At 40.3% G+C, this 11,175-nt stretch overlaps 2 protein-coding genes across 2 annotated transcripts; both read right to left on the bottom strand.

Annotated features, from left to right (window-relative positions):
• Positions 1 to 1,251: 1,251 nt before the first annotated feature.
• Positions 1,252 to 3,413, bottom strand: LOC113129604 (acyl-coenzyme A thioesterase 1-like). The gene is made up of 3 exons (XM_026305998.1): positions 2,957 to 3,413; positions 2,570 to 2,757; positions 1,252 to 2,156 (listed from the first exon to the last, which is right to left on the bottom strand). Exons 1-3 carry the CDS (start codon positions 3,411 to 3,413, stop codon positions 1,548 to 1,550), a joined length of 1,254 nt encoding a protein of 417 aa, XP_026161783.1. The 3' UTR covers positions 1,252 to 1,547.
• Positions 3,414 to 4,491: 1,078 nt separating this feature from the next.
• LOC113126726 (acyl-coenzyme A thioesterase 3-like) lies at positions 4,492 to 7,848 on the bottom strand. The gene is made up of 3 exons (XM_026301161.1): positions 7,254 to 7,848; positions 6,907 to 7,094; positions 4,492 to 6,344 (listed from the first exon to the last, which is right to left on the bottom strand). Exons 1-3 carry the CDS (start codon positions 7,708 to 7,710, stop codon positions 5,736 to 5,738), a joined length of 1,254 nt encoding a protein of 417 aa, XP_026156946.1. The 5' UTR covers positions 7,711 to 7,848; the 3' UTR covers positions 4,492 to 5,735.
• Between the last annotated feature and the right edge of the window lie 3,327 nt (positions 7,849 to 11,175).

Below are 11,175 nucleotides of genomic sequence, written 5' to 3'. Positions count from 1 at the left end.
TCAAATTTAAAAGAGCCATTTAGGTAAACTCCAAGATTTTTAACATGTGGGTGACAGTAGGATGACAACAGCCCAGATCACTGTTGACACCATCTAAAACCAGAAGAACTTCCAAACATCATAATTTCAGTTTTCTTGCCATTTAAAGGAAGTAAATTTCTGGACATCCATCTATTAATATCATTGAGACAGTCCAATAAAACACAGGTTGAGGCAGTGCCTGGCTTTAGGGGAAGATAAATTTGAAGGTCATCTGCAAAGCGATGAAATGAAATATTAAGCTTAGAGCAGATAGACCCCAATGGCATATAGAGCACACGAAGGGGTGGGCCTAAGACAGAACCCTGGGGGACACCACAGGAGAGGGGGAGCCTTCCTTGAGCTGTTGGGGCCCATGTTCACAGAAAAGGTCCTCCCAGATAAATAAGTGTTTACAAGCGCCCGTGTTCACTATAATAATAATTTATGGTCGCAAATGTTGGTTACTAAGCCTAAACAAAGCCCTGGCTGCTTCTAAATTAAAGCTTTTCAATGACTGATGGATCCTAGGCTTTAATAGAGCATTGATGGATAGAATTGCATTTCAATTTTAATTATTTTATCTATAAATAAAAAAATCAATGGTGCTCAAGTTGAAACAAATTAGTTAAAAAAAGTAAGGTTCCACTGAATTAATGAAAACATGTTGGCATCTAGAAGTTGAGTACTACTCTGATGAGTGGTGAAATGTTTCGACCTAAAAACTAGAAGTCCAGCTACCATGACTCAACCTCTAGATAATTTCCCCTGGACAACCAAGAATATTCACAGACAACAGTTGGCATGTTTCGCTAGCTGAAATGTTAGCCAGGTGTCCAAACATTAGGTAGGCCTATTATAGTTTAGTTTAAATAGGCACCACTCTGTGCAACAGCTTGACCCTTGTTTTATTAGCATTTCTTTGTTTTAATGTTGGAAAATTAAGTATGACAAATCAGTTAATAGTATTTTAATATGCAAGAGAGTAACAGGTACAGGGTAATAGTTGACATTTCAGTAACAGGAACTCAAGATGTACACCGCAGACACTCACTTAAATATTTTATGTTGTGTCAGTTTCTACAAATCCCATATAGGGACTAAATGACAACAATGAATATTAAGTTCTAACCATAATGTCTTTGAATCCAGAAACAAAGTTATCCTGTTTGTCTGTGCTGTACACCTCCACTGTCTGAAAACTATTAAAAACATATCAGTGAATTTTTCCTCACAAAAGCAGGGGTCCATCTACTGTCAAGAGCAAGCTGCAAAAGAAAGGCAATCAGTCACAGAGTCAACATTTTTTGCACAGTAAATGTGTGCAATAAGTGTGTCTTACCATTAATTTTTTAATATGTATTAAGCCCATGTCAGGTGAGACTGGTCACAACTTTAGAATAATATAATGAAACATCAATTAAATATTAAAATGTTCTACTCATTACAAAACAACCAAGCATGAACCTAATCATTTATTAGCCCTGATATCATGATCTGTTACTATATGTTTCTTATCTTATTTGTATCTATATTTTGACTTTAGTTTGTGCAGCATCACAGCTCAGGTGAGTTCTGAAGAACTCCTGAATCTTTGACCACAGGTGGACTTCAGCTGCAGCATGGGTCCTGGCCTCCCCCCCCCACAGGACTACATGGGGAACGACCCCATGAAAGCTGGAGGTGCAGTATGGACCATATGGCGGCTCCAGCATGTGTCCAGATCCAGGATAACTCATAGTCTCAAAGTTCTCCTTCCCATGGTGCTTCAGTCTCTCCACTATCTGCTCCATGTAAACCTTACTGTTCAAGCAGAGGTCGTCCTCTGAAGCCACAAAGAGGAACCGTCCCTTGGCTTGTTCAATGGGGACCAGGCTGCCCTTGTTCTTCTCTGCCACAGGATTTTCAAGGGTATAATTGATCATGCTAGCTCCCGATTCAGTGAGAATAATCTTGCTCAAGTCAAATGGTATTGGTGGGATGATTTGTTGGTTCTTATAGTACAGAGGAACACCTGCAACAGCACTGCAGCCATTAATCCACACTACAGCTTCAACACCAGGTACAAAAGCAGCAAGTGAAAGTGCAATTTCTCCTCCCTTTGATCGTGATATTATGCCAACTCCTTTACTGCACACCTGAGAAGAATAATAATAAGATAATAAGAATAAAAATAAGAATAAAAATAAGTTAGCAAATTAGAGGTGTTATAATATGCTTAAACATATTTTTTACTTCAGGAATTGGGCTATGAAGGTAAAACAGCGATTTTGTGTTAAAAGATTGTAATTTGGAAGAAATCCACTTAATATGTCAGAGCTAAACTGCTAAACTGTAAATACTGTTTTCAGTTATGTACAGATTGTGTTACCATGTGGTGACACAACGCCAAATGTTTGTCACACATACCTGGCTATTAATCCAATTCTGATTCTGAACCTCAGAAAAACATGTACAGTTGAACAAGACCTGAATCCAACCTTTGATTTAAAACAAACTTGCAAAATTGTGGACTGACCCTTAAAAGCATAATTTACTTCACACAGCTCACCTTTGGTTGTTGTTGTAAAAAATCCACTGCTTCTTTAAAATGATCCAGATGCATCTGTTTGACATTGTCAGGGCGATCAGTGTAAACTGGTACAGTCAGAACCACAAAGCCTTTGTTGGCCAGCAGACTGGCTCTTTTCTCAGATACAAAGGTGCAGAGATCCAACACTGCAGGAAACGGACCTTCTCCTGGATCATAAGACATATACAACACAGTAAATGTCTATAGAGAATCATAGGAAATCTTAGCTCATTACATTGTATGAATTGTTGAATTTAATATTTTGATGCAATGACACTAAACTGTAACAACTACAAACACAGTCATAACTACAGCACTGTATGTTGTACAGACTGTGGTGAAAACATAAAGTACAGAACTATTTACCTGGGGGGGTAAACAGGACTCCCTGATAATTCCTCCCTTTGACAGGAAGCCGACTGACCCCATTTCCAATCAGAAGCCTCTCATTGGTCACCTCTGCCAACATCCTGTCCTCCCTGTCCTCCTCATGTACAGAGAACTTCACCACATGGGGATTTAGTGCACATGGTTTTTGAAACTTTTTGTGCAAGGCATCTGCCTTCATCGACCACAGCAGACCCATGGGTTCAACCCCAACGTAGCTCCCACTGAGTGAGGGGTCTCTGAGCAGGTCTATCTCCCCGCTCCCATCAGCCCTGTAGGTGGCTGAGGAGCTGAACACCACTCCTTTCTCGTCCGTTGATCTGGCTTTCATGGTGACCACCTGCCTCGACCTCAGCCCCTCCACCTTCACCTGAACAGGCTCGTCAAACAAACATCTGGCACTTGGCAGCAGCCTCAGTCTGACTTGGGAGGACATCTCTCCACAGACTACAGATCCTCTCTCCACAGACTACAGATCCTCTCTCCACAGACTACAGATCCTCTCTTCACAGACTACAGATCCTCTCTCCACAGACTACAGATCCTCTCTCCACAGACTACAGATCCTCTCTCCACAGACTACAGATCCTCTCTTCACAGACTACAGATCCTCTCTCCACAGACTACAGATCGTCTCTCCACAGACTACAGATCCTCTCTCCATAGACTACAGATCCTCTCTCCACAGACTACAGATCCTCTCTTCACAGACTACAGATCCTCTCTCCATAAACTACAGATCCTCTCTTCACAGACCACAGATCCTCCCTCCACAGACTAAAGATCGTCTCTCTACAGACTAAAGATCCTCTCTTCACAGACTACAGATCCTCTCTTCACAGACTACAGATCCTCTCTCCATAATCTACAGATCCTCTCTCCACAGACCACAGATCCTCTCTCCACAGACTAAAGATCGTCTCTCCACAGACTACAGATCCTCTCTGTCATCCTCTCTTCACAGATTTAGAGTTTGTCCTGTGGACATAGCAAAGTCAACAGGTTAGGTAAATGTTCTGCATAGACAAGCACAAGCAGATAACATAGTGACAATGCTATCATTACAAATGAAAAATTAACAAGCCAAATGTATATCAATACAATCCTAAGCTCATACTCTACTTGACCATACAGGTGCTTGTACAGACTCCATTGTATGAAGAGATCTCACAAATTTTGCGTTATTTTTCAATATTTCTTAATATGTATTGATTTAAAAACTTAGTTCAATGGATGTAACACATATATTTCCAAACGTCTGTGTACAGACTGGTACTGGTCACACCTGTCCATATTAACATATGCAATTGTGCAATATTAAGCTTTTTTTTTTTAATGAAGGAAGACAAGATAGTGGTTACACTTGCACCCAATTTTAAAATCTTGGAAAAACACAACATAATTCTTTTCTGTGTATAATATATACAGTAAATATATATTTTAGATATAGCCTAATATGATAAATAAATCCAGTTGGCAATAAATTTGATTCTAAATATATATATTAACACCACTTTTATGGGATGTCACAGAATGGTTAGTTTATTGATTCACTAGGAAACAACAACATAAAAACATTTTTGCATTACAAATCAAATGGTACATTATTTGATAAATGTGACACTTGGGTAATCTCCTAAATGAGCCTTTATGTGAATACAATCTGGATTAAGAGAGAAACTGGTAAATCTGTGCACTGAGCCATGGAAAAAAAAATGACAGGCTACAGGCCCAGTTTCTACTTAAAAGTTTGTGTCAACTTTGTAGTGCAATCGGGTGAATTGATATTGATTGCCTGCAGTAGTTATGAAGTTAAACTATAAAGCCCGAAGTTATAAGTCAAATAATAAAAAATAAAAAGGGTCTATGTGGACAAACAAACAGGCTCAGTGATTGGTCGCTCAGGCACATTTACGCCTCACCGTTCTTCTTTCTGACTGCTGATTGGTCGACTAAACGTGTTTTCTGTCCTAAGATGTATTTTATGATCGACATTGCCTCATTAATAAACATTTAAGAAAGTTAAACTCAGACATGGCTTAGAAACTGACAGCCTGACAGGGTTTATTTAAAAAGCTTCATGAGCAGAAGTTCCCCCAGTCATATGTTCCTGATCAGGAACCTTTTGCTAAAGTTATTGATAAACAGGGCTCAGACTGAATTTCAAGAGACAAATTCAACTAATGATGTTCCTATTATGATACAGACAAACGTCTGAAAACATTTCCTTTGTTCACTTAAAATGACTTAAATCATCATAACTGTGCTTAACAAATTTCACACATGAGAAACACTGAATTAGTTTATAGCAGTATATTTGTTTAATGTTCCAAATTTGGAACATCAAGCATGAAGATGATCTTTTAGCAGTTCATTTACACTGTAGGCTATTGAACAGTCAGGAGGTTCTGGGTACAAGTTCCAGTGTGATACAACAGAACATACAGTGTGTTGCATAACTCTACCCTCTTGCCTAATCTATGGATGTACTATAGGTTAGGTTTACCAGACTGTTATTAAAAGGACGTCATAAATTAACACATTATTTCTAGAGGTTTTTGGTACAGTTTACACAAAAAGACATGGACTAATTATTGATACTGTGCTACAAGTGTAACTGTTCTATGATCAATAATTAAAATAGAGCAAATTTTCAGAATTGTGGATTAGATTGTGATTTCCACTTAATAAATGCAGTGATTTTATCAATGTGTTGTTTGTTTTTATCAATGTGTTGTTTGTATCGCTATAGCTACATCTATAACCTGGCTTTATTCTGTGCAGCATCACATTTCAAGTGAGTTCTGAGGAAGTCCTGCATCTTCTTCCACATGTGGACTTCAGCTGCAGCATGGGCTCTGGGTTCACCCCCCCACAGGACCGGGAAGCGAATGAGCCCATGTAAAGCGGAGGGGCAGTATGGACCATATGGTGGCTCCAATAAATGACCAGCTTCAGGGTAACACACAGTCTCAAAGTTCTCCTTCCTATGGTGCTTCAGTCTCTCCGCCATCTCATCCATGTAAGCCTTGCTGTCCCAGTTGAGGTCGTCCCCAGAAGCTATAAAGAGGAAGTGTCCCTTGGCTTGTTCAATGGGGACCAGACTGCCCTTGTTCTTCTCTGTCACGGCATCTTCAAGACCATATCTGATTATGCTAGCTCCTGATTCAGTGCGAATTACCTTGTTGAAGTCAAACGGTAATGTTGAGAGAATCTGGCGGTTCTTATAGTACACAGGAACACCCACAATGGAGCTGCAGCCATTAATCCACACTACAGCCTCAATACCTGGTACAAAAGCAGCAAGTGAAAGTGCGATATCAGCTCCCTTTGACCGTGATATTATCCCAACTCCTTTACTGCCCACCTGAGAAGAAAAACATGCTAGTTAGAGGCAATAAAATATGTTTCAACACAGAGTCCAGGAACAAAATCCACAGCACCCCAAATTAATCTTAAATATGTTAGACAGGTTCAGTAATAGTGTGTAAACATGAAAAACAAATCAGGGAGAGATCATTTAGTCACACTCCACTCTGGGTTTCTGTTTTTCCCCACTACTGTCGCCGATCAAGTTTTTACACTTTTTCAGAAAAGTTCCTATTTTTTATGCCACGACACTCCCCTGATCAGTTTCTGCTCATTGACTCACCTGTAGCTCATCTCTTTCATTACCACCTGTCTGCTGTGGCAGCAGTCAGCCACAACATTACTGCTGTAGTTTTCTAGCCACTGAGTCTTTTGCTGTATTTACTTTGCCAGATTCATGGACTCTGCGTTGACTGCTCATACTCTGCTCCTGATTTTTTCTGCATCATCAAACCAAAAAACTTATGTTGCCTATCTGTGACAACTGACCTTTGCTTTAAGACAGAATAAAAAATTGTCAACATGTCCTCTAAAACAATCATTAAATTCACACAGCTCACCTTTGGTTGTTGTTGTAAAAAATCCACTGCTTCTTTAAAATGGTCCAGATTTGTCTGTTTGACATTGTCAGGGTGGTCACTGTAAACTGGTACAGCCAGAACCACAAAGCCTTTGTTGGACAGCAGACTGGCTCTTTTCTCAGATGCAAAAGTGGACAGATCCAACACTGCAGGAAATGGACCATCTCCTGGATCATAAGACATAAACAACACAGTAAATGTCAATTATTGATCAAATGAAATTCTGGATCTTATATAATATGCATTCTTGATATACAGAATCACTCTTATTATTACACAAAATGTAGTTAGATTGTAGTGAAAACAGAAAGTGCAGAATTATTCACCTGGGGGGGTAAACAGGACTCCCTGAAAATTCCTCCCTTTGACAGGAACCCGGCTGACCCCGTTTCCAATCAGAAGCCTCTCATTGGTCACCTCTGCCAACATCCTGTCCTCCCTGTCCTCCTCATGCACAGAGAACTTCACCACATGGGGATGTAGTGCGTTGTTCTTGAAAAAGTACTTGTGCAAGGCATCTGCCTTCAGCGACCACAGCAGACCCATGGGTTCAACCCCAACGTAGCTCCCACTGAGTGAGGGGTCTCTGAGCAGGTCTATCTTCCCGCTCCCATCAGCCCTGTAGGTGGCTGAGGAGCTGAACACCACTCCTTTCTCGTCCGTTGATCTGGCTCTCATGGTGACCACCTGCCTCGACCTCAGCCCCTCCACCTTCACCTGAACAGGCTGGTCAAACAAACATCTGGCACTTGGCAGCAGCCTCAGTCTGACTTGGGAGGACATCTCTTCACAGAATACAGATCCTCTCTCCACAGACTACAGATCCTCTCTCCACAGACTACAGATCCTCTCTTCACAGACTACAGATCCTCTCTCCACAGACTACAGATCCTCTCTTCACAGACTACAGATCCTCTCTTCACAGACTACAGATCCTCTCTCCACAGACTACAGATCCTCTCTCCACAGACTGCAGATCCTCTCTTCACAGACTGCAGATCCTCTCTTCACAGACTACAGATCCTCTCTCCACAGACTGCAGATCCTCTCTTCACAGACTGCAGATCCTCTCTTCACAGACTACAGATCCTCTCTTCACAGACTACAGATCCTCTCTCCACAGACTACAGATCCTCTCTCCACAGACGTAGAGTTTGTCCCGTGACTGTGACAGTAAATATGAAAAAATTAAGTGTCAACACAATAATTACAAGACAAAACAGAAAACACAACTGAAAAGCCAGAATATGTATGAGATGATTAATGTGTAGGTGACTTTGGTGCCAGTTATGTTTCCAAATACAGTAACGATAGTTATCAATCAATCAGTCACGGTGGGAACCGTTAACACCGAGAAAGACCTGACGTCACAGGACTGAGACGAGACTAAAGTTAATGGTATCGTTAACGTAAAAACGTTAACGTAAAAGGCGGAGCTTACGTTGACGTTACCGGATTGTTGTTTTTTTAACGGCTTGACCATAGTTGACGTTAGTGAACCCAGAGTGTTAGAAACAGGGCGTCTTAAAAAGCTTAAATCAGCCATCGTTGTGCTAGTAGCCAGTTAGCTTAGCCACAGCATAACCTTAGAGTGATGTTACTTCTCCGTTGGAGAGCTAACGTTAGCTAACGTAACGTTAACTGCTGTGGGTAAATCTCAGTCACAAACCACCAAACTTGTCATTTCAAACTCCTTTACTGGTTTAATCGTCTTCCATTCTTCAACTAGCTAGTTCATGTAACACGTTAGTGACTTCTGTTATTTGAGCCACACGACTGACTGATTTATCTCGGCCAAAGTTTACTGACTCTGTATCGACACTGTGCTCGGGTTTTTAGTCGGTGTGACACTTTAAAAATCAGACTTTCTAATGTTCAGTGGTTTAACATTTGGATGGGACAAATGCAGATGTCTCCAGTATTGGGTGGGGGGACATGTCCAACCCGTCCCCCGTATTAAACCCGGTCAGTGTGTAAACGCACCGAATCTGATCCTCTTTCAACCCAAGACTCTGATGCAGGACAAATCAACATGTTTACATGTCACTACATGAATCAAACACTCAGTTCCAATCAGTCACAGACTATTATTGCACTTCTCCAAGAATAAACTGGCTGTTACTGACCTGATTCACCTTTCCTGGTATAAACACTGCTGGTTCCTGTGGATGAAGCTCAGTGCAGCTGCAAACTTTGTCCAGCAGAAGACGCTCACTAACCTGTGTTTGTTTTACACAACTGAGGGAAACACAAAACATCAATGATAGAATATTCACCTCAATAATATATTTAAATCATTGTATTTGATTATTTGCATTTTTATATACATAATATTTCTATGCCACCACATTTACTCAACAGTATGTGTTTGACAACTGCACTTACTTTGCAGATTTTCTTTAAATTGCACATTATAGCACAGTCCCCTTTAAGGCAGAAGATACAAGTGTTTATGTGATTATTTTGCAAGTCTCAAGTCTCTAATGGTTGAGAGTAGCAATCTAGTCTCCTACATGCAGTCCAGACTGCCTAGAAATCTGCACTGATATATCTTAATTATTGCAAACCATGTACTGTATTATAATCACTCCATTATCTATTAATATATACAGTATCAGCACTGATTAGTTGTTTGGTTGATGACTAAACTGGCTATTACTATGTGGTATATGAAAAAAAAAACACACCCCCCTGCCACAAAATCATGTAAATGACTTTATTTACCTGATTTCATTCCAGGTCTGTAATATTGTCTTCAGTGTCATCTAAGAAGTGAACTAAGAATGTATGTCTAGTTTGTGAAATTGACTTATCTGTCTGTTGTTTACAGTTGACTTTCAGCTTATACATTTCCTTAATGTTAATGAGCTGAACAACCTAAAAAAGTCAATTAAAGACTGTTCGCATGTCCCAGAACCGGAGCCCAAACCAAGCCTTTTAAGAACAAGTCTGAAATCAAGTCTCAAGTCACTGTATGTGTGATTTAAGACTTGAGTTAAAATCCCAAGTCTAAATCCAAGACTTTATCTATGGTGTTTATTTATACAAACTGTGCTGCTGCAACACTCTAACTTCCCTTTGGGACTGACCATCTACCTGCCTGTCTATAATCAATAACTAAAAACAGAATTTACAATTTTTTTTAATATTATACCAGAAATGACTTAAAATTACAAAAGATTACAAGACAGCCACTAAAACTATTTGCCAGGCCTGAGTTATAAATGCAATGTTCTATAATAGCATCTATAATTTGGCTTTAGTCTGTGTAGCATCACAGCTCAGGTGAGCTCTTGGAACTCCTGGATCTTCTTCCACAGGTGAACTTCAGCTGTTGTGTGGGCCCTGGACTGACCCCCCCACAGGACTGGTTTGCCTGCAACCCAATGAAAGCTGGACGGGCAGAATGGACCATAAGGTGGCTCCAGCCAGTGTCCAGCTCCAGGGTAACACAGAGACTCAAAGTTCTCTTTCCCATGGCGCTTCAGTCTCTCCACCATCTGGTCCATGTAAGCCTTGCTGTCCCAGTTGAGGTCGTCCTCTGAAGCTATAAAGAGGAAACATCCCTTGGCTTGTTCAGTGGGGACCAGACTGCCCTTGTTCTCCTCTGCCAGGAGATTGTGCACAGCATACTTGACCACGCTAGCCCCTGACTCTCTACTGTGAATAACAGAATAATCTCTACTAAGCAGGATTTAAATCTGTTTCCATGAATCACAACCAGGCCACAGCAACCACGTCCTGGGGGACAGGTTTATTTCTGTTGTGGCAAAATCACCTGAACTTAATATTTAAGTAATGAAAAAAAATTGACATCACAAAGTAGAGACTGTGTAAAACAAGTTATCTTCCAGGGACCTAATATTTAACAAGCCAAATAAGCAGAGGCATCAAATGAAACCTTTCAAAATTGGAAGAACTAGGCAACAGGGTAACAGCCTTATTAAAATAAAAGTATTAGGGTGAGTTTTAGTATATATGCTTCATTGTAGACAAAGCCCCAGTGTACCACTGAAAATGTTTGTCATGTTTTGCTGGATAAAATGTCAGCTACGTGTCCAAACACTGGGTATTGTAGTTTAGTTTCTGGAACAATTGTTATAACAACATTGTTTATTTAGTTAAAAAATGGCATTAAGAATTATATTAAGCACCACACTGTGCTACAACTTGAGGCTTGTTTTTTTTTACATTTATTTGTTTACATGTTGGAAAATCAAGTTTGCAAACAGCATTTACAGCATTTAC

The sequence above is a fragment of the Mastacembelus armatus genome, unplaced genomic scaffold (assembly GCF_900324485.2).
Source record: "Mastacembelus armatus unplaced genomic scaffold, fMasArm1.2, whole genome shotgun sequence".
Lineage (NCBI taxonomy): Eukaryota > Metazoa > Chordata > Actinopteri > Synbranchiformes > Mastacembelidae > Mastacembelus > Mastacembelus armatus.
Note: the sequence above shows the minus strand (reverse complement) of the source record. Positions and strands in the feature narration are given on the sequence as shown.